The sequence below is a fragment of the Drosophila serrata genome, unplaced genomic scaffold (genome assembly GCF_035046125.1).
Source record: "Drosophila serrata isolate PLE 108 unplaced genomic scaffold, ASM3504612v1 contig_275, whole genome shotgun sequence".
NCBI lineage: Eukaryota > Metazoa > Arthropoda > Insecta > Diptera > Drosophilidae > Drosophila > Drosophila serrata.
This window is the reverse complement of record NW_028257173.1, coordinates 1,980,061-2,007,679: the sequence shown is the minus strand read 5'-3', so window position 1 is coordinate 2,007,679 and position 27,619 is coordinate 1,980,061. Positions and strand designations below refer to the sequence as shown.

The following is a 27,619-nucleotide window of genomic DNA, read 5'->3' as shown; positions in this document are numbered from 1 at the left end:
TATCGCGTACTGTTTTTACAATCATGTCAAATTTTAAATTATTTTACAGCATTTATTATTTTCTTGATTATTAAAAGGAAAATTAGCTTATAATTTGTTTTATTTATTTACATGACACTTAAATTCATTAACAAATGCATTATTCAATAACAATCTATGTGTTTGTGTTCATCAGTACTACATGCATGTGCAAAAGTCATACAAAATCTGTTTTGTATAGTGGCAATCACAAGTTTCTTTCTTCATAACTTGCATTCTGGCTTATAAATTTAAAAAAGTACACGGACCGGAACCAGACCAGTGTGCAGACATATTCCAGTGGCAATCTATAACCCAATATTAATGATTTTTTAAATCTAGCTGGCGTAGTCGGTGCCGTTAAGTGAGTTCTTAAAATGCTGGACCACATAATCGTGATAGTAGGCCATTATACACAGAGGCTGACCGAGAATAATAGATGCCCAAACGATTATGTTGCCCATTCGAGGACCAAACCTCTTCTCGATGTATTTGGAGATCGCCGAAAGGGGTATCTGACCCATCATGCCCATAAAGGCCCAGATCTTGTAGGTTTGCAGTGGAACAGAGACCTGTAAATAGATTACATTAGTAAAATTACACCCATATTTTTATATATATTGAATTCCTACCAAATATTCGTGGAAGAAGGCACTGAAGAGGAACACTATGGTCGAGGCTTGGCGCGAAGAGTAACCCATCTGGACGACAGGGATATAGAGGTGACGCACACACCACCTATGCACCGGCATATTCCAGGTCCTCCAAAAGGTGTCAATATTATTGGCGTTCCACCAATCACAGTAAAAGTTACGATCGGCAAAGTTTAAAAGTTCGCCCACCGCATTCAGGAAGGAGTGGAACATAAGGTAGAAAAAGCACAGCCAGACCAGGTGATTTGGTAGCTAAGGAAAGGCATATTAGGGCATACATAGTCAATTGAAGGGGATAATTCTCATTTACTAACCGCCAGCTTAAGTAGTCGCTCGGTGGCCAGCGCCACATCCATGTTGGAGAAAGGAATCAGGGAGTTGCGCACCGAAGGAATGATCCATTGCTGGAACAAGGCCATCACCACATTCACACCAATCACAACCTCCAGCAAACGCTTGAGCAAGAAACGTTTACGCACGCGCGAAGTTCGGGGAAAATTCAGCTCGTAGCACAGAGTCGGAGCACAGAGGAAGTACAAGAGATCGCTATATTTTAGATTATCGGGATACTGGACCAACTTGGAAATGGCCTCATCTTCCTCCCCATCATCCAAGGCTCCATTTTCTAATAAGGAATTTTACTTATTATTTATTAATTTATTTAAAGTGTTATTTACTCACTTAATTCCGCTAAAGTAATGCTAGGCCGCCGCTCTCGAGGATTTTTCTGATAGTACGTTTGACGGCACCACATGTTCGTTTGCACGTAGCTCCAGAGCTTCAAGAAAAGCACCGAATAAAAGAAGCAAACGGTTGAGGCGCCCACTGAAAAAGGATATTAAAGGAGTTCCTTTATAAATTAATATAGTATAACTTACTCAAACTGAAGGCGTGTCCTTTGAGGTGAATTGTAACCACGGGCAGGCAAACCAGCACGATAATGTTAACTATTTGGATGAAAAGTCCCAGGCCTTCCGCAATTATTTCCTGAAAATTATTTAAATATTTTGAAATATTTATATTTTGAATGATTGGACACCGCGCCAAATACATATCGAAGTTCCCCACCGCGAGCCATATGGACGGTTCGATATATATCGAGGCGCTGCAGTATTTTTTTGCACAGAAGCTCCGGTCACACTAAGTGTGCAAAAAGTGATTGAGATTTCATTTCATTTCGAAAGAAAAAGAATTAAGAAACCTGAAGACCAGTGATATTATTAATATTAGAACGACTCCACCAATCAAAGCTAAGGAAAAATGGAAGTAACTGACGCAAATCTGCAGCTGCTAGCCGGTTATTTGCAGCAGACGCTGAGTGCCGATCCAAATGTCCGCCGGCCGGGTAAGAGTGTAGGGGAATGTGTGTGCACGCACACAAATGCACATGCGTGCAGCCGCGTCGATGTGTGCGTGCGCGGGAAATGATATTGGCGACGCCTCTAAGAATTGCAAACTGATGTTTTTGAAATTGTTTTGAAGGTTATTAACAGTTTTCTAGGGGGATTGAACAAGTTAAATTGATCCTCATTCCCATGTTTCCCCTAGTTTTGATTAGAAATAATATAACCGCTATCTAGTTTGCAAAATATAACGTGTCCTTGAGGTTATGCCAAGTTTTATGGAGATCGCAAAAGTTGTTAGTTCCAATCTACACATTGAAACATTATAATGATTAATATTTCCCTATTCACACCATTCTACAGCCGAAAAACTCCTGGAGTCCACGGAACTGCAGCAGAACTATCCGGTGCTGCTGCTCAACCTGATTGACAAAGCCCAAATGGATATGACCACGCGGGTGGCCGGAGCCATTGCCTTTAAGAACTATGTGAAGCGGAATTGGGCGGCGCACGAGGACAGCGATGGACCGGATCGGATCCACGAAAGTGATCGGAATACAATCAAGTCGCTTATCGTAACCCTGATGCTCCATTCGCCGGTGGCGCTGCAAAAACAACTCAGCGACGCGGTCAGCATCATTGGCAAGCATGATTTTCCGAAAAAATGGCCGCAGCTCATCGACGAGATGGTGGAGAGATTCGCATCTGGCGATTTTAACGTGATCAACGGCGTTTTGCAAACGGCACACTCGCTGTTCAAGCGCTATCGCTACGAGTTTAAGTCCCAGTCATTGTGGGAGGAGATCAAATTCGTGCTGGACCGCATGGCTAAGCCATTGACGGATCTCCTCCAGGCCACCATGCAGCTAACCAAGGTGCACGAGAACAATCCGGAGGCATTGAAAGTTATCTACGGATCTTTAGTCCTGGTGAACAAGGTTTTTTATTCCCTGAACTCTCAGGATTTGCCCGAGTTCTTTGAGGACAACATGAACACTTGGATGGGCGCGTTTATCCAGCAGTTGGCTGCCGATGTGCCATCACTGCGCACGGCTGACGACGAGGATGCCGGTGTTCTGGAGCACCTACGCACTCAGGTCTGCGAGAACATTTGCCTGTATGCCAAGAAATACGACGAAGAGTTCAAGCCCTTCATGGAGCAATTCGTGACTGCAGTCTGGGAGTTGCTGGTCAAGACCAGTCTGCAAACCAAATACGATGCGGTGAGTTTTTTCCATTGAATATGAAATATATGAATTAATACCTAAATCCCTCACCCAGTTGGTTTCCCATGCCCTGCAATTTCTCTCGGTGGTGGCTGAGCGGAAGCACTATCAGAGCATTTTCGAGAACCCTGAGATTTTGGCACGTATCTGCGATAAAGTGGTCATTCCAAACCTGGACATCCGGCCCTCAGATGAGGAAATATTTGAGGACAGTCCGGAGGAGTATATTCGCCGGGATATCGAGGGCTCTGACATCGATACACGACGTCGGGCTGCCTGTGATCTGGTCAAGACCCTATCTATTAACTTTGAGCAAAAGATATTCGGTATCTTTGGGCAGTACCTGGAGATATTGCTGACCAAATACAAGGAGAATCCAGCAGTCAATTGGAGATCGAAGGATACGGCTATTTATCTGGTCACCTCGTGGGCATCACGAGGCGGAACCCAGAAACATGGCATCACCCAGACCTCAGAGTTGGTTCCCCTACCTGAGTTCTGTGCCCAGCAGATTGTTCCAGAGTTGCAGAGGCCTAACAGTAAGTGGAAAACATTGAATATTCCCATTAGACTAAGAAATCTAATCCCTGTTTCTTGCAGTTAACGAAATCCCAGTTCTAAAGGCTGCTGCCATCAAGTATATTATGGTGTTCCGCAGCATTTTGGGCCCACAAATCCTAGCCAGCTGTCTGCCACAGCTGATCCGGCATTTGCCTGCCGAAAGCATTGTGGTTCATAGCTACGCCGCCTGCTCCGTGGAAAAGATCCTAACCATGCGCGATGCCAACAAAGCAATCGTATTTGGCCCTCAGGTGCTGGGACCACATTCAAATGAACTCATCAATGGATTGTTCGCCACTCTTTCACTGCCAGGATCCGCAGAGAATGAGTATGTGATGAAGGGTGAGTTACAGATTTGCGATTTTCTTTTTTTATATAAGCTGCTAAACCAATTTTATTTTTGTAGCTATCATGCGTAGTTTCTCTGTTTTGCAATCGGCATCTATGCCTTTTATGGGTGTGGCGCTCCCACGACTCACTGAGATCCTCACCCAGGTGGCCAAGAATCCATCTCGTCCACATTTCAATCACTATCTATTCGAAACACTGGCTCTCTCCATTAAGTAAGTTATACACATTTTTGGCTTTTGAAACTGTAATTGATTGGTTTTTCCTACAGAATTGTTTGTCAGGCTGAAGCCTCGGCTGTAAGCTCGTTTGAGGAGGCTTTGTTCCCTGTTTTCCAAGGCATCCTGCAGCAGGATATTCTCGAATTTATGCCCTACGTCTTTCAAATGCTTTCGGTGCTGCTGGAAGTGCGGGAAGGCACTGGATCTATACCGGAGCCCTATTGGGCCCTGTTCCCATGCCTGTTGGCCCCAGCTTTGTGGGATCGCACTGGCAATGTCACGCCCTTGATACGCCTTATCTCTGCTTTCATAAAGCAAGGTTCAGCACAAATTCAGGCATCAGGGAAATTGGTAAGTACATTAAGGCTAGTTTTGAATGAAATATCAAATTATCTTGCCTTTCACAGAACGGAATTCTCGGCATTTTCCAAAAGATGATTGCCTCAAAGGCCAACGATCACGAAGGCTTTTACCTACTGCAGAATCTCCTCTCCTACTATCCAGCAGCGGAAATCGAAGCTAGCATGCGTCAGATCTTTGCCCTGCTCTTCCAGCGCTTGTCGCTATCGAAGACGCCCAAGTATATCACTGGGATCATCGTCTTCTTTTCCTTCTATGTGATCAAATACAGTGGCGGACAGCTGGCACAGCTAATTGACGAGATTCAGCCCGGCATGTTTGGCATGCTGCTGGATCGCGTGTTTATAACCGATATGGGCAAGATCGTGAAGGAGCTGGATCGTAAAATGGTAGCAGTTGGTACATCAAAGCTCCTTACTGAAACTCCGGAAATGTTCCAGCCGCAATACGCCGGCTTTTGGCCGAAATTGCTTCAATCACTCATCGATCTCTTTGAGCGACCGGCGGAGCCAGCCTTCGATGGAGGAGAGGCTGCTGTGGGGTCTGACGATGGCGATGGTGGCTATCAAGTCGCTTTCGCCCAACTCACCAATGCTCAGCCCAAGCAGCATGATCATCTAGCGGAAATTAGCGACGCCCGGCAGTTTCTGGCCACCTCGCTCTTCAAGTTCTCGCAGACGCGTGTTGGTGAGTTGCCCAACTTGATGTCTTCCCTTCCGCCGGAGTATAAGCAAATTCTTCAGAAATATTGCGATCAGGCTGGCGTTCGCATAGCCTGAATAAGACCTCAAGCAAACCTCGCCATACATTCGCAACTCGTAAATATCCCCATCCTGTGTCGCTAACTACATGTTCCATTTATTATTGTCATACAAAAATTGTTTCATATATGTTTGTATTTTATAAACAATAAATAGTTATATTTGTCCATTAACCATTTTTTTTCTCTGAGATTCTAATTAAAGTTTTGTTTAATTATTAAATTTAATGTAGGTGCAAGATGAGTCTAAGAAACTGTTTGCTTTACGAAAGGAAAACTGTGTTAGTTACGATTCAACCTCAAATGATCAAAGCTTATTTTGTCAAAGTAGCCTACAATATACCTCAGTTTTTCCAAATTGTCTATATTTTAGTAGGAAACTATATTTAAATTTAAGCATATTTAATGCACTGCACTTTCGAGTAGCATCCTTTTTACCATCAATAACTCTACACACCCATTATGCTCAAGATATTGTCGTGGGTCAGAACGCGATCAAACAAATCAGCAGTAAGATGTTATCAAAGTGAGTACTTACCATGGCAAGACCTTTCTCCACCGCCAGGCACAGGGATATGTGAACCAGAGAATCTGAAAAGGAAATAATATCCTTGTAGGTGGGGTAGATTTTTTAGTATTTTCGTTACTTACAAATGCTTAGGATGAGGGCATTATGACCTTCGCCCTCATTGTGACCACTAATGAAAAAGAACCAGTCCAGTGGATTTATGCGAATGCCATACCTATGGATTGAAAAATGTGTTAATAAAATAGGTATTCGGTTGGGATATATTATCAGACATTACTTGAGCAAATTCTCCAGACCCAGGCGCAACCCACCAATGCAAAGCAGCAGGAAGCCCCAGTTCACCAGGCCCGTAAAGTTGGTGAAGCCAGAGCTCCAGGAAAACAGGGAGTCTCGCGGCCGGTGGATCCTTTAAGAGACATGAAGCTTGATTAGATTTAAATATGATCTCCAGGCTTTTTTACTCACGGTCTGCCTGGTTGCGCCCTCCGTTGTTTCTCCTCCTTGTTGGATATTTCCTCTGCCCGGGTCACACTTTGGGTTCTTCTATACCGCAGCTTCTTTTCCGATCCGTTCATTCCATTGCCATTCTCATCCTTATCCAAAACTTTACGATATTGCCGCAGATCAATGGGATTGCCATGCTGATCGAACAGATTCTGGGTGGATTTCCGGTTTCTTAGACTGCTTAGATTATGTTCTGTGGCCGATGCTGATCTTCTCAGGCGCTTCATGATTCCCACTCCTCCAGATGTGCCATTTTTCACCTGCTCCGTTTTTGCGGAGCCCTTGTCTTGGGGATCCTTATTTGTTGTCATGATTTACTGGGCCCGCACTATAAAAGAATTTAAATTATTGGTAATTATTCTTTAATTATAGGCCAATCTTATCCGACCCTATTTTTTGCCATTGAATATGCATGAGTGCGATAAGATAAGATTTGAAGTACTTCTTATTTGACCCAGAAATAACTCAGATTGCAATTAAGGTGGAAATAATCAGTCAAAGCTGTACGGTAGCTCTTAATCCATTAAAAAATATACAACTCCGATAAGAAGTGAATGTAAATAAAATAAAAAAATATCTTTGGTAAATATTTACCACTTCTTAGCTTAATTTGAAAGCGATGAATTAATTATTTTAAATATGAAATTGGGCTTAAGCTATAATTTGAAATAACTCATGTGGAACAACCAAATTATAGTCTATGTTTTTGAATACCAGCTCTTTTATAAATATGAATTGAATAGTGCTGAGCCCCACTGTATTTGAGAAATGATGGGTCCAGCAGCACGCAGTTTCCGCGGTTATTGTGGTCAAAGTTCATCGAGCAATGAGATTGCTGATTAGGTAATCAGATACCGATTCGTAGAGACATTCGAACCTAGCTAATGATAATGTGGTTAGGTCGAGCCAACAACTTCTCACTTGAATCATGTAAAACTAGTTTCCAAAAGGCTATGATCGTACTTGGCATTAGCTACCCCAGTACGAGTCAAGATCGCATGTCAACAAAACGATTAAGTAAGGGCATCACATTATCTTTGTCATGATTTTATTCCAGATTTCATTCCATTTAATCCACTTACTTCAAAACCTTATATTTTCCTACACCTGATGAGTCTGTTTTTACTTTTCAGGTTTAGGAAAATATAAGGTTTTGAATAAAGTGGATTAAAAATAGTATAGACTCCTCCTCCTTGCAGAGGGTTTTATAATTTTTATCGATGAAAGAGTCATTTCTGACCCTATAAATCATATATATTAGGTTTCACATTAAAAATCCTTATTAATTAATGATAAAATATTAAGAAATAAATACTTTTTTGAATTAGTTATGATTTAATTTAACTTCGGCCTTGGCAAGGGTACACAATCCTCGGCTTCCCGAACTTAGCTTCCCGTTTTGTTGAAGCTTAATACTTATAGGTTTTTTTTATTTAAAACGATTAGAAAATTGCTGGTGCAGCAATTATTTAAAATGTAGACTTTAGCAAACGCAAATATAATATCAATGACGAAATCTGTGGGTTATCTGTGTGAATAAATTCTTGAGTAACCATATCTACGTCATATGAAGAAACCAATTTGATTCCTATTTTATTTCATAATGGTTTTATACAAGTAGTTTGTTGATAACTTGTTTATTTGACATCAAAGTTCGATTACTATCGCGGCTTATCGCATGCATATAAACAAATATGGAAAATAAGGTTAAAGTGCCTTTGTATAGCTACTTGGCAGAGCTCCTTAGTTTAAGAATTAACATTCTTTCAGTATGCTTTTTGTCATTTATTTTATTGGGTATTTTTCCCATTACAGATTTTCTGTAATCACAATATTTAGTGGAATATTTTCACGCATTGTGTACTTAGTATTCTGTTGACAACTAACTTTAACACAATATTCCAGTATGTTAAACTGATACAAGTGCAAGAACGACTTGTATTCCGATCTTATATAGAAGTATGTATACATATGTATTAAATGCATAATGATTTAAGTCGAGTCACCGTGACGCAAAGCCATCAAGAACTCGAAGTCGAGGCCTCGTTGCGTCTCATCACCGGAATGATGAGTAATTACAAGGCTTGAGCGAGAAAGAGCCTCCATTTCCAGAAGTAAATGCAGGCAATCCGAGAGATACAGTAAAACATGCATATAGAATTATATATATTCTTCAAATTACTTTAAGGCCAAGTAAATAGAACATTCTTAAGACGTGATATTTATAACCTCTTAAAAAATTATACAAGATCGTTATGGTTTATTCTTGATACCAAATATAAAGATATATTAAATATCTATATAAGCGAAAAAATACTTCTTTTTATGGAAAATAAAGAATGTATCACAATATAATTTTACAATTTCTAAGAAGAATTCAAATTGACCTTTTTGATCTATTATTTTGACCGTGGCTGTATGGCATGGGTATGTGCACACACATGTAACCCGCATGTGGTAAAGGGAACCGAACCTGAATTGAATTGCCGCTGCGGTTTGACGATTAGTTTGTTGAACTTTCGGTTTATATTTAAAACGTTTTCGGTGGGGGCGGACCGAAGCACATATCTTTTTTTAAATTCTTTTTTTTTAACATATAGCTCTCTTCAGTTTGTTTAGCCAGAGCTTACTGTTGATTTATATTTAATACACTACCAGCATATAATTTAAAAACCTATTCGACCTTAACATTATACAAATATTCCAGACACTTAAGTGGGGATCATTTTTACTCGATCGGTTCGAGTAATTAGTGCTTGAACCGGTTGCCGCCGTAAATGGTAAGAAGAACTCTTCGTTGCAGCGATAAAAGTAGGTCAGTAACTTAACTGAGAGCTTGAACAGGCTGGCTTCTTCCGATTGATAAAGGTTATCAATGCAGCGGTTCACAAACACTACGGTATTGCATAAGCCGGTTAGTCTCTTATCACGTTGCCGGGCAGACATGTCTGGCGGTGCTGGGCCATTCCTAATCATAATTCCCTTGCCCCCTTACAATGTAATCCGGGTGCAGACAAAATACGGTCCAAATTCTAAAGGTCGAAAATACATACTATATACAAAGTATGCTGATTTGTTTATGGTAAATTCAAGAATATGCAATGCCCTTAAAAATCGCAGATATTTTTCGAAACGTTTTAGGTTAATTGGTTTGACCCTGAGAACATATATAAATACATGGATATTTAAAAAAAAAACTTTCACAAATATATTTATATTTGTATAATTATTTTAATATTAATATTTTCTTTAGATATTGTAGTTTTATTATTTTCAATTATTTTAATAGAATAGAACTATATTCTCTCGATGCACATATAATTATATTTATTTTATTAGTCTATTATTTATTAATAATAACATGAGCCAAAAAAGTATACATCCCGCTGGCATAAAAATTTCGAGAGAACAAAATAAACTAAATTTGCCGGCTCTATTCTTCCAATCAGACGAAAATAAAATAATGGTGTTATCAGTCGGAGTCTGACATTTGCCGGGCGTCGCTGAGACTGATAAAAAGCAGAACAAATCGCTCAGCTGGCGTTTTCTAATTGCAATGGAATTTGTTTTTCCAACCAGTTCACACATTGTTTTCTCTCTCTCGATCTCTCTTTCTCTGTTGGGCCTTTTATCTCTGATCAGAAGGAGAGACATTCTCTGTTTGGATTTTAGCATGAACCGGTTTATTGGCCTAAAAGTTTGTTTGGTTTTTATTTTAGTTTTGTGTTTTTTACTGTTTGGCGGCGCGGCGACGCCGCATTTCGGAAATGTTTCTGATTTCCTCAGGGCGCGACGCAATGCCCGGATCAAGGTTATATAGTCTCTGGGCAAATATATGCACACACATTTAGCTATAGACATTATCATCAAGTCACAGCGGACAGGAGCGGAGATAGTTTCACTAATTTATGAATACACTCTCCTCCATCGCATTATATACGATTTGTTATTCTTTTTGTTTATCAGCTCAGCTGCTGTTCCTCTTATCGTTCATATAAATTGAGTCACTTAAATTGGACGCTAACCGCACGTGCTTCTTGTATCACTTGTTGTTATTTTTGTTTCTTTTTTTTCTGGTAAACACATTTCCGTTTTGTCCAACTGCATTTTAAGTTCTTCCTCTTCGTTCGTTCAAGTTCATTACTCCAAACAAAAGCGAAAGTGAAAGAGAGAGGTAAAGGGAGAATGAACGAGAATCTCGAGATCGTAAACAATAAAAAAAACACCGAAAAAAGGCTCGATCGCACTTAATCATTATTCGCACCTGAGCTGTGTGAACTTGAGGCGTCTCCTGTTGTTGTTGCCTTCGGTTAATAATACACTATTCTTTGCAAAACAGCACACACAATTTAATTCAATTTGCTAATTTTTCACGGTACGTCCAACTAGAATGGTTTCGGTGTCACGCACTGGAAACCGTCCGATTCGACGGCGAGTTTGGAACTGGCGCTTGGAAAATCCAATTGGAAATAAACAATGCGAGGCCTCGTTATCGTTATCGTTAGCGAACGGCAAAGTATCGATAAGTTTGGAAATAAGCTTTTTTTGAGCGGATTTTTTTTAAATATATAAATTTTATATTTATTTAATTTTGTATTAAAAATTTGATTTAAAATATTTATTGCATATCAAAAATGAAAGAAAGAAATATTTTAGTTAGAGTAATTAATTTTTAATTAATCCTAAATACTTACGTTAGTGAATATCCATTTTTGGTAAAGATAGGTAAATATGAAACTTAAGAAATTAGTATATTATGATATTTTTTGGACTAATCAAAGTTTGGAAAAACCAAAGCAGTCTCAAAAAAATTACGTATACGCACTAGTTTAGTTGTTCATAACTAAGCCAAAAATGCATTAATTTTAATTTGGAAAACTGCGCTGAGTTAGTTTTCCAAAGCTTAATAAATCTGCATACGAAATTTAATATTTAAAATAATTGCAATTTTTTTTTGTCAATTTTTGACAATTTTAACGATGTAACCCCTTACAAATTTTTCAAAAAATTCTCACATTTTATTTTTTGTTCCCATAGATTCTCCTCTTGATTCTGATCAACAATATATATGATTTATAGGGTCGGAAATGAGTCTTTCACCGATTAAAATTATAATACCGTCTTAAGGGGTATAAAAAAAAACTTTTTAGGTGTTGGAAAATATTAGGTTTCGTCTTAAAATAGTTTGTTTTAATTAGTTTTTGACAAATATATGCTTTCATTTTATTTTTTAAAGCTTAACGCAAGCTTCACCTCACATCCGACAGATGGCGCTACTATATTAAGCGTACCTGCTTAGGTGGCGCTGCAACAGACTTTGTTTAAATTTTCGCATTTATTTTTCATTATTCTATATAAACTTAAAAAACTAATCAAAACGTAAGAAAATTTTCATAATTTAAGGCTTAATTACACAACGAAAACTCTTTGCTCGAATTGCATTGGGTGTGGGGCTGGAAAGGGGTCACATTGTGACATTGTGACCAGGAGGGCCTCTAAGAACTAACAACGAATAAATACAGATTGAATTAAAGCTGACTTATGTACAAGAACGTATGTATTAGGCGTGAGAAAGACTTTCTGATGATAGATTTGGTATAGAGCGCAGTTTAAGAAAAATGCTTAGCTGGAGCTAATGCTGCTGTCGCCGTTCTTCGATTCCCTCGCTGTCGTCCAGGCCCTCGATCAGATCCTCAAGATCATCATCGCCGTCATCCACATCGTCCACAAACTGATCGATGCGTTTGAGTAAGTTGTGCTCGGGATCTCCCTCCGCCTCCGCCTCCTCCTCCTGGTCTTCCTCATCTTCCAACTGTCCATCGGTGGCCGTCTCATCATTCTCCTCTTCGTAGCCCAGCTCCTCGTCATCATTGTACTCCATAACATCGCTGGCGGTGACCCCGTCTTTGATCCGTGACTCTGGTAATTGATCATAGTCAAAGACCTGACGCGTTGCTCGCGGTGGTGTCTCAGTGGAAATCTGCGACCCTGGATCTTTGCCAGCTCCATCATCCGCTGGGGCGTCTTCGAGCAGACTCTCTATGCTCCCCGCCTTGCTGCCAATCCTTGGTTCCGGTTGCTGGGGCATCAACTTCGTACTAACTGGCTTGAGGACGGTGCTCGTGGTGGGATGTACTTGTAGAGATGAATCAGTGGAAGCAGCGATTTCATGAGCATCGGCAAACATATTGTCCAGCAAGCTCAACAGATCACTGACTTCACTGGCAGGTTCTGGCTTGGGTTCTGATTTAATCAAGGGAGCCGCACTACTGACAGGAGCTCTTGAGGTCGATGCTGCAGTGGGTTTGGAAGTAGTACTGCTAACTGGAGCTTTAGTAGAAGTTGTCGTAGGAGCCTTTGTAGATTCGGGAGCCTTGGTAGGGGTAGAAACAGGAGCTAAGGGAGCATCCGTTGGTTTAGGCTTTTTGGTTGTAGGTTTTCGTGTGGTTGTTGTTGTCGTTGTCATGGGTGTGGTTTTGGTGTGCAAGTGCTTGACTTGGTAGGACTCAACTGTTCCCCTCTTCTCGTTGGGATCGGCTATTCTAACCACAGGCTCCCGCTTGGAGATAACCGGCACTATCTTTGGACTATGTGGATCCAATTCGTTTTGGCCATAGGTTTTCACCTTGGAGTGACCCTCGATGATGAGATACATGGGCCCCAGCAGGGGCTTCGGTGGCTGTTTATAATGGGAGAAAAGCGAATCGGTGGTGGGTTCACTTGGCGCTGGAGCCACTGTGGGTCGCTGGGCCAGATTACTTGTCTGGGGAATCAGCAATCGGTTGCTCGTTGTGCTGGGACTGGTGGGGCTGGTTCGCTGATAGATGGGCAAGGGAGTCGATGTAGTGGACGTAGTTGTCGAGCTGGTCACCAGCATGGGTCTGAAGCCAGAGCTACTTGTCTGCGGCGTGGGTGTGATGTAGATCTCCTGCTGTGCCTCCTGTCTGGTGGCCACTGTGGGCACTGCAATGGTGGGCGGTCCAGGCACAAAAGTCACGGGAGCATAGGTAAATGGAGGCCGGGTGGAGCTGATTCCAAAGCCAGCCGGCGGCAGAGGATGATGAGGTTTAGTTGTGCCCATCAGGTACTTGGTAGCAGGCATCGTGGGCTTAACCTTTGGCTTGTTCATCACCACCTCTTTTTGGAGCAGTTCATGTAGCCAAGGCTTTCGCAGACCTGCCTTTGATCCGCTCTGATGTCCAGGCAGAGAGTTGGGGGAGTAAGAAACCTGCTGCGCTGGATGGGGTCTCGAGTAGCTGAAGGCATGCATAGATTCCTGAAGATGTGGATCTGAGTAGCTAAAACGATGTGGCGGCATGCTGGACATGCTGCTTAGCCAGGGAGTTGACGACGATCCTGAGGATGGTGAGGAGGAGTAGTGACCCATTGCGGGTTGGTGATAAATCACCGAAGAGGTCATGGCCGGTTTGGGCGCAGGTGAGCTCATCGTGTGACTAAGGCTCATGTAAGATGTGGGTGCTCCTGTGGCCATCATACTGTGCCTGTACTCCAGATGGGGCACAGAGGGGCCGCTTGATTTCACCATCATCATGGGTGGTGGCATCAAGTGGGTGTGCGGCATATGTTGTGCCTGCTGCGGAATCGGGGAATGGTGCTGAATATGCTGAGCCTGATGCAACATTGGTGCACTATGTTGCTGTTGCGTTGGCGCATAATAGCTCCTCCTGATGGCCGCATATTTCGCTTGCTGCTGCTCCTGATGCTGGTGCTGGTGCTTCTTGTATTGCTGGTGGTGACTCTGTCCCAGTCCAACCGGCGGATAGGAATGTGAATGCGGCACCCTCACCCGGTCGCTGGCCACACCTAATAGCAGCACCTCACTCTTGGTCTTGTTGCGTAGCACCTCCGGCGGCAGTTCCTTCTTCCTGGCCTCTGGATTACTCTGACCCGTGCTGTTGTTTTCCGCCCAGTAACGCACTCGATCTAGGGCCGGAGGACTGTAGTCGTAGGTGGGATCCTTCTGCAGGGGATCCCCGTGACCAAGGGGACGCCACTCGTTGTTATTGTTGGGATCTAGTCGAGGGGCTGTGGAAGAAGAGAGAGGTTGCGGAGGCAAATGATTGAGTGCCGTATCAATTTACTTTTACAAGTGCAACTTTAATTGCCCCCCAAATGGCCGGTAGGCATCTGAGCTGTGGCTGGGGAAGCGGTTAGGAGCCAGGAGTTGTGAGCTAGGAGAGCTAGGAGCTATGAGTAGAGTCTGGCCAAATCATAACTCGTTAAAGTGTTAACAAATGTTTTTGTCCCGTCACTTGGTCCGGCTGGCATCCTGGTCGATCAAGCCAAAAGAGAGAGGAGCTCAAAGAGTTCCAAGCAACACAATATATAAAAAATATTCTATAGTGTTCGCTTATCTATTAAATTTTATCTTTGTATATTATATGCGCCCATTGTCTAGCTCAAATAAAACTATATCGCGATAAGTGATATGTTAGGAACCGATGACGAGTAACTATGGTGTAATTTTTAGATTTTTATCCCGATTTAAGGTGCTATTTAGTAGGTATTCCAGGTAGATCCAACGAATATTTTAGTATATTATTTCAATTTCGAACTGTTAAAACTCCCCTTTTTGTGGCTAGCTAGCTGACTTCAATCGATTTCGAATACATTTTTGCATTAATTGATTTTAATGCCCGCAGACAGTATGCAAGATTGCACATTGCTGCACTCCATTGAACCTGTAGTCTGTGTAAGCCTCCGACTGGGATTCGATGAGCCGCTTAGCTCCTCGCCATGTGGCTTCGCTGCTAATTAAGCCGATGTCAGAGGCCAAGCCGCCAAAAAGAGCCCCATGAACGTGAACCCAACGCCCACCTGGCAGCCGTCGACACTTTCGGGCTCCTCCAACGTGTCGGCAGGCGTTGATCAGTGGGGGCCATGACCATGGCAATCAGCACGGCAAACAGACAGACAGACACCCAGACACAAAGTTAGACCCACTTGGGCTTTGACTTGGACTCCACTCCGCTTGATTGACTGATCAACGAACTGGGCAAAATAAGTGGCAGAGGCGGCGAAGGCGCAGAAGCAGGAGCAGGAGCAGGCACAGGCGAAGGCGACGACTGTGAATGCGGAGGCCTGATAAATTATTAGCTAAAACCAGACAAATCGCTTTCCATTTGAGCGTTCGCAAAAACATGCGGAGCTATAAGCTCCCAGTTCCCAACTCCCAGCTCTCAGTCTTCATAGCTCTTCGACGTGAGGACATGCACTTGGCCTAAGCGGAAATGGCCACTCATGCATCTTGATCTCTTTCTTGAAAATTGGTTTCCAATTCCCTCAACGAAACAGTTTAAGCTCTTTATGAAAAATGTGTGAACTATAAGGAGTTATTTTTATGGTAGAAATTGGTATCCCCATGTGCTAAGATTGATTTTTTATCCGAAGGAAAATACTTAAATGATTATCTTATTTAAATAATCTTGAAATATGAAACCCTCTCGAAGTATTAGGCAGTTATTGCTGCTTAAATTTTACCAATAAAAAAGAGTCTATTAATCCCGAACGAAATCCGTATTTTAAAGGTTTAAAACCTATTAAAAAAATAGTGCAAATTTGTTGTAATATTGTAGAGAGCATTTAGCTATTCGGTTAGCCCTTTTTTTCTTACAACTTCATGATGGGTGGGCGCACTGCCTACGCTTGGGTGCTTGAAGTCCACTTCACTGAATGCCACTCCACTCCTCTTTACGCCACTCCACTCCCAATCCCATCCCAGGCATAATCGAGTACATGCATCTGTATCCCATTTATCCTTGCATAATTGCCTGCGACCACGAAACAATGTTGCCAGACGATTTTCACTTTCATTCACATTAAAATGCCTCGCATGATTGCGTTCAAAATTGTTTGATCTCCTAATGCTGGCCATTAAAATAGTGCCCACTCCCAGTCCCCAGTCCCCAGTCCCCAGTCCGCAGTGCCCAGCTCATCCGCACACTCCACTCTTCCCGCTGGCCAAGCACCCAATTATGTTGGCGAAACAAAATCAAAGTGCAAATCTTTCATATTTTTCATTTCGCTGCGGTTGTTGTTCGCTCACCTGTTGTCGCACCGGGCGTCGGAGCAACCTCATCCTGACTGGCATTTGTCTTCGTCTCAGTCCACGTCTTGGTCACCGGCACCGTATCCGTCTGAGCCGCCGCCACCGTTGACGTCGACGTCGCCGATGCGGTTGTTGATTGAGCCAAGACCTCGATCACATGGCCAGAGGCGACACCGTGGTGCAGGAGGAGACAGAGCAGGCCAACTATCGTAACCAAATCGCGGCTCTTGTGGCGTTCACTAGTCATCGTGGCTCGGTTCGTTGATCGGTCTGGTCGGTTTTTCTCGTCTTATCTGGAATTTTGTTAAATTGTTGAGTTTCGGTTATGACTCGCTGATGATTTAATATGCACATCGATATCGATTGTGTCCATCGAACTTGATCTCTGCAATTTTAGCAAATTTTCCACCGCAATCGATTCTTAACTATTGAATAACGTCCGGCAATGAGGAAGTTTGCCGGTGTTGTTGCTACTCACGGACACTGGAGTCACTTAACAGGTTGTTATCCAGATTGCTGGGAACTTAATTTGCAGCTGAAGCCATGCCTGCATTTTTCAATTCAGGTAGCCTTTAAGTTGTGATCATAAAGTGGAATGTCTGATTAATATTAACTAAAGAGCAAAGAAAATTAACCATTCACTTCGGCTCGATTTGGTTAATGGAAAAATGTATTAAATAGAGAATTAATTTCCCAAAGTAGATTGTAACAGGGTATTTTTGGCAAATGGAAATTGATATGTGAAACGAATTTAACTTTATTGGAGATTCGTTTATAAAATAGTGACTTTAGTCAGAAAGTATGAATTCTATTTATGAATTCTATCCTCTTAAGATAATAATATTATATTACTTATGAATTGAAAGTATTTTCAATTTAGACAAACAAGAATTTTTTGGTTAAATTGAAGTTTTGTTAAATATCATAACTAAGCAAAAAATAACTTAATGTTAATTTGGAAACCTTTTCTGAGCTGGTTTTTAATAGGGCTAATAAATCTGAATTCCGAGTTTTTAAATTTAAAAAATTCAATTTCTGGTAAAATTTTGAAAATTTTAATGATGTAACCCCTTATATAATTTTGACAAAATTGACAAAAAAAATTTTTTTTTTCTGCTACGTCTGGACAGATTCGGCTGTTGATGCTGATCAAGAATATATATAGTTTATAGGGTCGGAAATGGCTTCTTCACATTATTACAACCTTCTGACTAAAATCCAAAACGAAAGACTTAAGACACGAACTCGAAAATATCGCATGACAGTTTAGGTGCATTAAACGAGTTATAGCATTTTTCTTTGGTTTTCTTTAAAGGACTTTAAAGATTTCGCAATTCTAAACTAAACTTTAGTTCCCATATTAATATAAAATGACCATTTAAGACCCTTCATCCGCAACCCTTTCAACAACAACCGCCGGGATCGAGGAGATTGATGCGATTAATTCATAATTTATGGCAAACCGGCAGACTCCCTGGACACACAGACGGAGTGCGATCTGAAGATTCGCACGACCTGGGTGGGCGGCGGTCTTTCTTTTGGGCTTTCTTCGCGTTGCAGTTCCCTTTGCCTGCGATTGTCCTGGGGGCTTCTTATCAACATCTCCCCATCCCAAGTTGCATGTCATCTTTGTCCCTGTTTTTCTCCTTTTGTTTTTTTTTTTTGTTCATGGAATATATTTTTCGGCCAGAGCTGGCCTGTCCGTGAGTTCCGTTCCCATCGAAAGTGAAACTTGTGCTTTTTGATCATAAAAGAAAATTTGCATTTATTTTGCCTGTCCAGTTTGTTGTTGCCGGCATGCTGCCACGCTTTTCGGTGTTGCTGCTGCTGCTGTGACTCGGTCGGCGGCAATCGTAAAAATTAACTTGATTACTACACGCATAAATAAAGCCATTAAATGGCAAACATCTTGCTATGGCGGCAATTAAAATCAAATAAAATTCGCCGACGGCCAGGAAAATGGGGCGGAGTGATGGCCTTGCAATTGAATATAATTTGGACTCCCTGTATTTTCTTATGATTTACCCCAAAATTTTCCAGTGGTCACTAGAGAGTTCCTCTATCATCAGAAATTTTCGCTATTTTACGCGGTAGGCCTAACTTGTTTTCATGCTCTCGATCTTGTTTTGCTTGAGTTATTTAATTGTTTTTATAGTGTTACACCGGACATTTGCATAAGCCATTCCGTGGCACTTTGTAATGCATTTAATTACGCATAATTTCAGTGTTGTTTAAGTTTATTGTGTTTACATGACAAGAGAAATGTGTGTTGGCCGCTAAGTGAGTGCTGTCGCCAAGTATTATGCGATTATCTGATATGCTAATAATATGTAATTTATGTAATCATCGGAATTATTTAGCTGCTAATTTAATTATAGAGCAGATACATTTTTTGGGGGGCTTTAACCATTGATTTTGGGACACAAAATATACTCTCTATCAATTGTCTGAGTTAAATGTAATATCTTCCCCCCAAGTTGTTTATTCCCACTCAACTATAATAAATATACTTTAAATAATTGCCAAACTTTCAGGCAATTGAAAGATCTTTAACCTCGATTAATTCAGTTGATGGTACAACCCACACAATGTGAAAACATTGATGTGAACACATCAACTTGATGCCCCCGTATCATAAATGCATTCCCGGCACTTTCGATCGGCGTCTCTTAAAAGCCGGCGATCAGTCACTTATAGTAAACCCAAAAGGCACCACTGGAGATCTGAGCCATTGAGATTCGGAGGAGAGATGGAGCTGGGGACTCCAGATGGAGATGGAGATGGAGATGGAGATGGAGTGAGAGATGCACTCGATGCGACAGCTGTTAAGTGGACGGCTAAGCCAATGAGTGTAAAAAAGGCAGGCACAAAAAGCCGATGAGCAAGCAAACAGACCAATAAATAGACAAACAACCGAAGCAGAGACCAAATAGCCATTCAAGTGCGCGACACTTTTTATGCGTTAAGTAAAAGATAGCAAACGGCAAGCAGCAACATAAACCTGCAACCTGCAGCAGCACAGCGGCAGCGCAGGGGCAACATGAAACTGGCGCACAGAGATGCATACCAACATGGCAGCGTATTAGCCAAAGACAAATACTAATTGCAGCCAAAGCAGCAGCTGCCACAGAAGCAGCATCTGCAGCAGCAACATTAGCTGCAACCTCAGCAACATCGTCGGATGCATCAGCACTACAGCAGCAGCAGCAGCAGCAGCAGCAGCATCAGCAGCAGCAGCAGTGGCAAGAGCGTCAGCTTTTTGTTGCCGGCAGTTAATTTCATTTAAAGAATGTCATCTTCACTTTAAGTGAAAGATAAATGCGCAGAGTGGCCCCGGGAGTGCCGGGAAAATCAACTGTCTGCCCTTTCTCCCCTCATTCTGTCCACGCGGCGTATGAGTGATGCCCGTTTGTTTGTCTGCTTTTCCACCGAATAACCAGCACATCGCGTCTTAATTCTTTGCGCAAAGTTACCAGGATCGTAAAAACATTCGATTTCGCTTGGCGAAGAAAGGTGGAATTTATGAGCAACATCCGCACTCGTGTATTATACCATTGAAAACCGAGAGTTTGATTGATGGTAAATGCGTTTAAGTAGCCACCAAGTAATGTTTAAGCGGATCAAGTGTTGCAACTTTGCAAGCGAAATGTAACTAAGAGCTTCTCTTTAAGAGCTTGAAGTAGTAATAAATTTTATTATTGGGGTTATATATTAGACACACTTCAAGATTTTACAATCTAAAGTTTAAGAGCGTTTACTATATAACGTAAGTGTTAATTTTCTCCTGAATTAAGTAGGATCTATACATCCGATTGTTACTTTTGTGTAACTGATTGTCTATCGAATGTATTATGTAAATGGATTCACACTCACTTATTTGTAAATGCTAAACTGCATCTGAAACTTAGCAGGCACTTTATAGGCATCGTACACGATCTTCGCTGATCATACACGATGTCAGCGATCAACTTCAACAGAAATAAACACAAATCGTTGTGAATAATCAGACATGATTTCCACTGATCACACGTAGGCTTACAAGTGTTTAACTTATTCAAACATAACATACGATCATGTCGCCTGCTTGGTGGTCTAATGTGTTCATATCTTTAGGAACTTGATGATTTTACAATCCTTGTGGATTGTCTACAATCAAATGAAATGATTTTGATAAAAGATTATAAGTTAATTAAATTTAAAGTTATTAAAAATATTTAAAAAATAAAATTTATTATATTTTTAAAGTGTTATTAATGAACGAATTATTCATTCGCTTGTAAAAAGGTCCTGTGGGTCCTACAAAGAGCTTACTTTATTTTAGATAGCACCAAATTGGTTCTTTCACTTTCACTAACTTGTATACATTGTCAACCATAATTTCATTTACTCTTTACTTAAAAATGGTTTATTTTTCCCCAATAGTTATATGTATTTTCCTTTTATGTTTAATAAGGATGCTAAGAACTTGATTTCAACCATTTTATTCACAGGCTTACACCATGTAGGCAGGATCTTACATCACCTTAGTTTCCGGCCTGTTGGCTTACCATTCAATGACACTCGCACAAGGAAGAAAGATATTTCCACGAATTGGCAAATAATTTGCGTTAATAATATGTAGGCGGTTTTTTAATCCGGGTTTTTTGCAGGCGACAACAAATGTTTGCCAACTAATTTGCAGTCATTTCCTTGCCCCGACAATTGTCACAAATCAATAATCAAACACAAAGCCAACGGGCAAAGGCACTGTGCACACAGTTGGCCAGACAGCGAGTCCGTGCTGGCCATAAGACATTTCATTTCATTCAGTAAATTTCACTTTTAAACGACCAGCGCGACCGATGAAGATAGCAGCTCTGCGAGCCTCTTCTTCTTCGGGCCGTCAGACATTCGCACGGCTTCGACTTCGGGTTTTGGTTTTTGGTTTTTGGTTTTGGTTTTGGTTTCGGATTCGACTTGGCCGGGATCTTGGGATCTTTCGATTTTTATGGAGGAGCCAGGCCAAAGAAAAACGACGACGGAGGCTTCAGCAGTGCCAGCAGTGCATCCGTTTCAAAACGCGTCCGTTTGTTAACTGATTTCGCGTGGTCTTGGCCAAAACTCAAATTCGAAACTGTTAAAAGCAACCGCGGCAGTGGCAGAGGCAGCGACTGCGGCAGCGGCAGCAACTGAGCCGCCGACTGAGATTGCAGGTACAACGAACCTGGCCTGCACTTGTCTTGGCCGCTGCTGTCGCTTTTGGCCAAAGCCAAAGCCAAAGCTGAAGCCAGAGCCAAAAGCAAAAAGCCAAAGCGAATCAATAAACACATGCGTCGCAGTCACAGCTGGCTTCGCCGTCGGCAGCATCGTCACCAAAGTTGTCGTCTTTTCGCTTTTTGTTGCTGCTGCTTCTGCTCCTGCTGGTGCTTGGTGTTGCAGCTCTTGTCCAGAGACAGACTCACTTTTCACCGCCTGCAACATGTTGCTGCTGTTTGCTGTTGGCCAAGAATATTAGTCTCTTTTAAGACTGATAATGAAAATAATGACAGCAATTACAGACAAGTATCGTAATATTATTTAAGTTTGTAAAGCGAACAATTAAATTTATAGACAGTTTTCGGTTACATTCAATTTTTAAAAGGAAAACGATTAATAGTTTATTCCTATTGTATCTTTGAAAGGTTTTCTGGTAAATTGAGACCTTATATACAGTATATAATATTTTTAAAATTTTATATAGTTTAAATTTGGCTTACTTTAATAGTTTAAGGTATTATTTCAGACTTAGAACTTCATATAGACTCTTGTTTCACTTAACTCTTACTACCCCCAACATACTTGTTCTTACTCTGTGATTATAGCTTTCTTGGGCTTTCGCTTTTGGCTATCACCGGTTCGGTTGCATAAAAAACCGAAAATATTTTTGGCAAAATAAATTTCTACCAGCGGTCAACAAATCGTAAAATATGTTAAAAGCCTTGGGCACAGCAAGAAACAAAAAACAATTGGCAATAGTCATGACATGACTGGCTGTCAATTGGCTTTTGCTGTTTGCCGTTTGCTGGGCGTGTGCGTATAGTAGTTGAGGAGAAGATGTGATGTGATGAGATGAGATGAGAGAGTGAGCCGATGGACATGTGCATTCGAAACTTGTCAGGCGGCCAACAAAAAGTACCTCCAAAGCAGTGGCAACAAAATAAAAAAATAACACGAAAAATTATGCTGATGTCTGAATGTTGTTGTTAGGCCACAGAGCCTCCCTTTATGTCCCCTTTCTCTCAAAACGTTGAAGGTGTCAATTAAGGCGCAATGTTGCAAAAGTTTCGAGCCTCCGTAAGGCAAATCAAAAGACTTTGGCAACGAACTTGGCACTTGACTTTCACAACCTAGAATGGCAAAACATGTAAATATCCATGCGACGCACACTTAAATATCTATGTTTACAGAATTTCAAATGATTAGCAATTACTCCACTTTCGAATTGTTTGTAAATTTTGGAAGAGTGCTGATTGTAACTGATACTTTTATTTAAATTCTAAACAATTACCATTCATACCATTTACTAATTATTTTCCAATGACAAACATATCTTCCATTTTACTTGCTATATCGACACCATAAATAAATCAGGATCTACGACAACGATATTACTTAGTAAATCATTATGAGAAGCATTTCATACATTTTGATCAGTTTTATGGGATGCAATCAAGTCAGCGTGAGGACCAAATCATCGCAAATCACATCGGTGTCCCTCATGAAAGCCCCTCTCTCCTACACAAAACAATAATTTGTTGCCGCGAAAATCGCATCGAGTGAGTTTCCTCGAGTCAGTTGGTCACTTGGCCAGGCTCGTTAACTTGTTTCTGCTGCCACTTTGCCAGTTGCAAGGCCATCGACGAATGGCGAGTGCCGCGTTTTCCCAACACCCCCGCCGGCGAACTCGAACCCCCCTTAATTAGCGCATGTGTTGCATGTGGCCGTGTTGCATGTTGCATGCTGCCAGCAATATCATCGTTGCCCGTTGCCGTTGCCGCTGAAGCCTTGATGGTTGTAGTTGTGCCTGTGCTCCACTCGGTGCCGTGTAAATTGTATCAATAAATTTATTGATTTCAACTGTTGCTGCTGACTTGTTTAATATTTTGCGACGATTTATGTTGCAGGCATGCAAATTTTAGTATTTATTTGCTTTGTCGGTGCGCCAGAGGAGCCGGCGGATGGTTCGTTTGGCTTGGGGATGATGATGATGATCCCGCTCCGGCTTTAATGAACATGTCGTCTCCGCCATGTCGTCGCTCTCTGGAAAGAGTCATCAAGAGGCACACACGCATGGCAAATTTGTGTGCTCCGGCTGTCAGCTCTTGTCGCGCTGGTCCTCCTGCTCCCGGCAACTTCTTGACTTCTTTTTGTATCTAATCTAGATAGAGTTGGAATCACACTAAAAATTATATTATAACTTATTTTATAATTTTCTATATCGATTTAACCTTTTCTATTGCGTATATCCTAATGTATTTTCAATAATTTCAATCAATTGATTCAGTTATAAAAGTATCTATCTTAAAGTCCGGGGATTATGACTTTGTTTACTATGAAATTTGCACTAATTTGTACAAGTGCAGTCGTGGCTCCTGCTCTTGTCCGTGTAGTTTAATGACAGAAATTAGGCAACCTTTCACTTGCACATAATTTCACCCACACAACACACTCGCAATGACTTATACAGAGACACTTCCGGCACTGGGCGAGAGTTGGTTAAAGAAATTTCCCAATTTCGGTTTTGGTTTTCTGTCTTTTTTATTTCTTTTGGTTCGTCTGCACGCCCATAGAACACTTTCGTTCATTGGCAAGCCCATTAAGGCGCCTCGCACATATTTTTATTGTTTTGCATTTGGGGTTAGGGCAATTTCTACGGCCATCGACTTGGCAGTTCCCATTAGCCAGTTGCCAGTTGCCACCTGAAAGCACCTGCCGTGCATGCCAAATCAGGTGAAAAGCACTGCCTTTGCCTGCAAAAGACGTCGCCCGGTGCATTGCTAATTAGATAAACAAATTTTTCAATTTGTGTTGTATTTTTTTTGATTTCTTGTTATTTTGTTGGGACGCACTGCGCACAGAGCAACTCACACACTAGCTCGCACGCCGCCGGACATTGTTGCACGCACTCGAATTATTGAAAAGTGAAATAAGCTGAGAAAGGTGGCAGCTATCGAGTGGAAAGTGGAAATATTGAATGCTCTTTAACTTCTAAAAATATATATAAATTAATAGGAATACCTTCTTAATCGAGAGTGTAAACATATGCCAAAAAACATGGTTAAAGTTATGGTAATAAATAAATCATACTTTGATTACATTCGTATCTATCTAAATGAATATTAATAAATCGTTGTATATATAAATGCATAGTTCCTTCAAGATTTGAGAGATATACACCTTATATTATTTAATATTTAACAAACATTCCCCTTAAATGAATGCAATACCATTGAAAATAAAGTAAATAATCAATTCCAAAAGACACTTTGTCAAAGTGAAGCTACCCTTTCATCGAGTGTTACGGTGATAAATACACAAACAGTCCGTGTTGCTTAGTTTCTAAAAAAGAAAGTGAAATTCGAATGCGGACAGAACGAAGCGCAAAGTGCGCGGCCCAGGCAGTTCCCAACTTGGCCAACTTGGCCAGGACCAGGCCATCACCAGCTCACACACAACACCATTGGTTGCAACAGCAATCGCGGCAAAAAGAGCGGCCAAAACAGCGGCTTAAAACCTGACTGTGAGCCCCGCCGAACGGCAGCAAGTCATTCACAAGTTGTGATGCTAAACAAATATGACTAATTATGGAGGAACTGACGCACTAAACAGCGCCACATAATGCGCCCGCCGTCTCGGTTTCGACGTAGATGGTCCACGGATGGTCCGGAGCCTGGAGGCTGAGAGACCGGTTTTCGGGCTGACGGGCTGTGCCGGGCTGCCAGGGGGGAACCCAAACCAAAACCAACACCCGCAATTTCGCCAGTTCGTGGAAAACCGATCGATTGTATGAATGAAATGCGTTTTACGCGACAAAGTTGCCACCGATCTCTGCCTGGCGGTTGTACACTTGGCAAAATGTTTCTACGGAAAAAGTGAATTTTTTCATTAACTTAATATAGGATAATATAAAATAATATTTATTTTGAACTGCAATTTTTTCTCTTATTAGTAATGAGTAACTTCCCCTTGTACTTACCTCAGATCAGATGCCAAATGGACGTACAGCATGCTCATCGTCCACACCGGATGCTAGTCGAAGTAGTCTCGTGGGTAGGAAGATAAGCGACCATAGGATGTGGAGATTCCAATCCCGTGAGCTGCATATCAATCGCTTCACCGAGCAATCCCGTGGAGGTTTGGCAGATGAAGAGCAGGATAGTCAGGGTATAAAGGAACCGACACTACGTTGGGGCATTGCGCCCGTTAGCCTGATGGCGGATGACTTTGCCGCAGCTCTGAGTGTCCTGCCACCACAAAATCACCGCATTGTGTCCTGCGTGGCAGCCTACAGGTCACATGCTCTGGCCTTTGCCGATCGCCATCAGGTGAAGAATGTATACACCAGCTTTGAGGATTTGGCCAAGTGTCCGGATGTTGGTGAGTTGCCTGGAAATATAATAAATTTTGTTTGGCATTAGCTTCACATATAAATCTAAATATTTCTGGGCTCACATGGCGGATGAGTAATATTTTGATAAATTAAATATTTAATATAGTAAATGCCAAATCAAATTTTTTAAAATTGTTTTTAATATAAACTTACTAATCCAATTGTTGAAGCTCAGACGTTGTGTACATCTCTCCGCTGAATCCTCAGCACTCGGAATTGTGCCACCTGATGCTCAACCATGACAAGCACGTGCTGTGCGAGAAGCCAATCTGCATGACGGAGGAACAGGTAATCAAGCTGGTGGATAAGGCCAGTGCGCGACGACTCTTTCTCATGGAGGGCATGTGGCCGAGATGTGTGCCCGCCTATCAATACCTGCGGCATCAGATCCAGCGTAACCGCCTAGGTGAGCTTCAGGAAGTCCATTGTACCCTGGGGCTGCCAGTTTCCGATAGGTGAGCTCTCCTTTAGTACTTCTTTTCATTTTGGGCAGAGTTATATTTCCTGATCTTATTTCTCCAGTAGGCTGGCTCTTTATGGTGGAGTTACCAGTGACTTTGGCGTCTATGGAATGCAGCTGGCACTCTGGGTATTCCGTGAGGTGCCACGCTGCCTCAAGGTCAGTGGCAGTGTCAACTCAGAGAATGTGGATGTGGCCGCCAATATTGAGATGTATTTCAGTGGCGCCAAGCGGGCCTTCATCGAAGTCAGCTCGGAGAAGAGGCTCGAAAACTTGGCCATCATTCAGGGCAAGCAGGGAAGCATCAAGGTGAGTCTGAAAAATTAAGGAATCATTAAGGAATCTTATTAATTTTCTCTACCTTTAGATGGGCAACTACTGGTGTCCCACGCGCCTAATCACCGAGCAGGTGGACTTTGAGTTTCCTTTGCCGCAAGCCCAACAGATGGACGCCACTCATTATCACAATCGGGTGGGCATGTGCTACGAGGCGGAGGAGGTGAGGAACTGCATCCTGAAGGGTAGCAACGAGAGCCATCTCTTTAGCCACAACGAAAGTCTGCTGTTGGCCAACCTTATGGACACCATCCATGCCGAACTGGGTGTGGGTGAGTTTGCCGCGGCACGGAAGAATACTCCCAACTTGCAACAAGAGATCTACAGTGGCCGGGACATGGTGCAGGATCCCGAGGAGCTGGACAGCGAGATGTGTCGTGTGGTGCAAGATATTTGCACGGGGGACACCATTGCATCCAGCAAGGCGGAGGTGGAGGAGATGGAAGACAAGGCGAAGATATCAAAGGCTCTCGATGCTCCTTAAATAAAGGGAACGCGGTGTTGGAGGTGGAATAGTATTGTCCTGTAAAGTAATTAGTAATGTGTCTAGATAAAATGTGAATGACTTGACAAGTATATATTAAATTTAGTATTAATCATAAA

General features: G+C 41.9%; 4 protein-coding genes across 7 annotated transcripts; 2 read left to right on the top strand and 2 right to left on the bottom strand.

The window, feature by feature from the left end:
- Nucleotides 1-38: 38 nt before the first annotated feature.
- On the bottom strand, nucleotides 39-11,001 carry mdy (diacylglycerol O-acyltransferase). Its single transcript, XM_020953582.2, has 10 exons — nucleotides 10,788-11,001; nucleotides 6,485-6,851; nucleotides 6,297-6,425; nucleotides 6,142-6,233; nucleotides 6,029-6,081; nucleotides 1,550-1,658; nucleotides 1,353-1,496; nucleotides 986-1,296; nucleotides 651-923; nucleotides 39-590 (listed from the first exon to the last, which is right to left on the bottom strand). Exons 2-10 carry the CDS (start codon nucleotides 6,832-6,834, stop codon nucleotides 357-359), a joined length of 1,695 nt encoding a protein of 564 aa, XP_020809241.2. The 5' UTR covers nucleotides 6,835-6,851; nucleotides 10,788-11,001; the 3' UTR covers nucleotides 39-356.
- On the top strand, nucleotides 1,781-5,664 carry Cse1 (chromosome segregation 1). Its single transcript, XM_020953580.2, has 7 exons — nucleotides 1,781-2,016; nucleotides 2,378-3,237; nucleotides 3,296-3,779; nucleotides 3,841-4,143; nucleotides 4,208-4,364; nucleotides 4,421-4,721; nucleotides 4,778-5,664. Exons 1-7 carry the CDS (start codon nucleotides 1,932-1,934, stop codon nucleotides 5,507-5,509), a joined length of 2,922 nt encoding a protein of 973 aa, XP_020809239.2. The 5' UTR covers nucleotides 1,781-1,931; the 3' UTR covers nucleotides 5,510-5,664.
- Nucleotides 5,772-27,619, top strand: LOC110184938 (trans-1,2-dihydrobenzene-1,2-diol dehydrogenase). Of its 3 annotated transcripts, none has more exons than XM_086835107.1 (5): nucleotides 5,772-6,016; nucleotides 25,812-26,207; nucleotides 26,396-26,675; nucleotides 26,746-26,989; nucleotides 27,048-27,619. In XM_086835107.1, exons 1-5 carry the CDS (start codon nucleotides 5,953-5,955, stop codon nucleotides 27,498-27,500), a joined length of 1,437 nt encoding a protein of 478 aa, XP_086691233.1. In that variant the 5' UTR covers nucleotides 5,772-5,952; the 3' UTR covers nucleotides 27,501-27,619. The 3 variants fall into 3 exon arrangements, with proteins under 3 accessions (XP_086691233.1, XP_020809245.2, XP_020809243.2); XM_020953586.2 differs by having other exon boundaries at nucleotides 5,775-6,016; nucleotides 26,743-26,989; XM_020953584.2 differs by lacking the exon at nucleotides 5,772-6,016 and having other exon boundaries at nucleotides 26,066-26,207; nucleotides 26,391-26,675; nucleotides 26,743-26,989.
- LOC110184936 (uncharacterized) lies at nucleotides 11,840-16,854 on the bottom strand. 2 transcript variants are annotated; one of them, XM_020953581.2, is made up of 3 exons: nucleotides 16,696-16,854; nucleotides 16,590-16,644; nucleotides 11,840-14,569 (listed from the first exon to the last, which is right to left on the bottom strand). In XM_020953581.2, exons 1-3 carry the CDS (start codon nucleotides 16,837-16,839, stop codon nucleotides 12,156-12,158), a joined length of 2,613 nt encoding a protein of 870 aa, XP_020809240.2. In that variant the 5' UTR covers nucleotides 16,840-16,854; the 3' UTR covers nucleotides 11,840-12,155. The 2 variants fall into 2 exon arrangements, with proteins under 2 accessions (XP_020809240.2, XP_086691232.1); XM_086835106.1 differs by having other exon boundaries at nucleotides 16,590-16,839.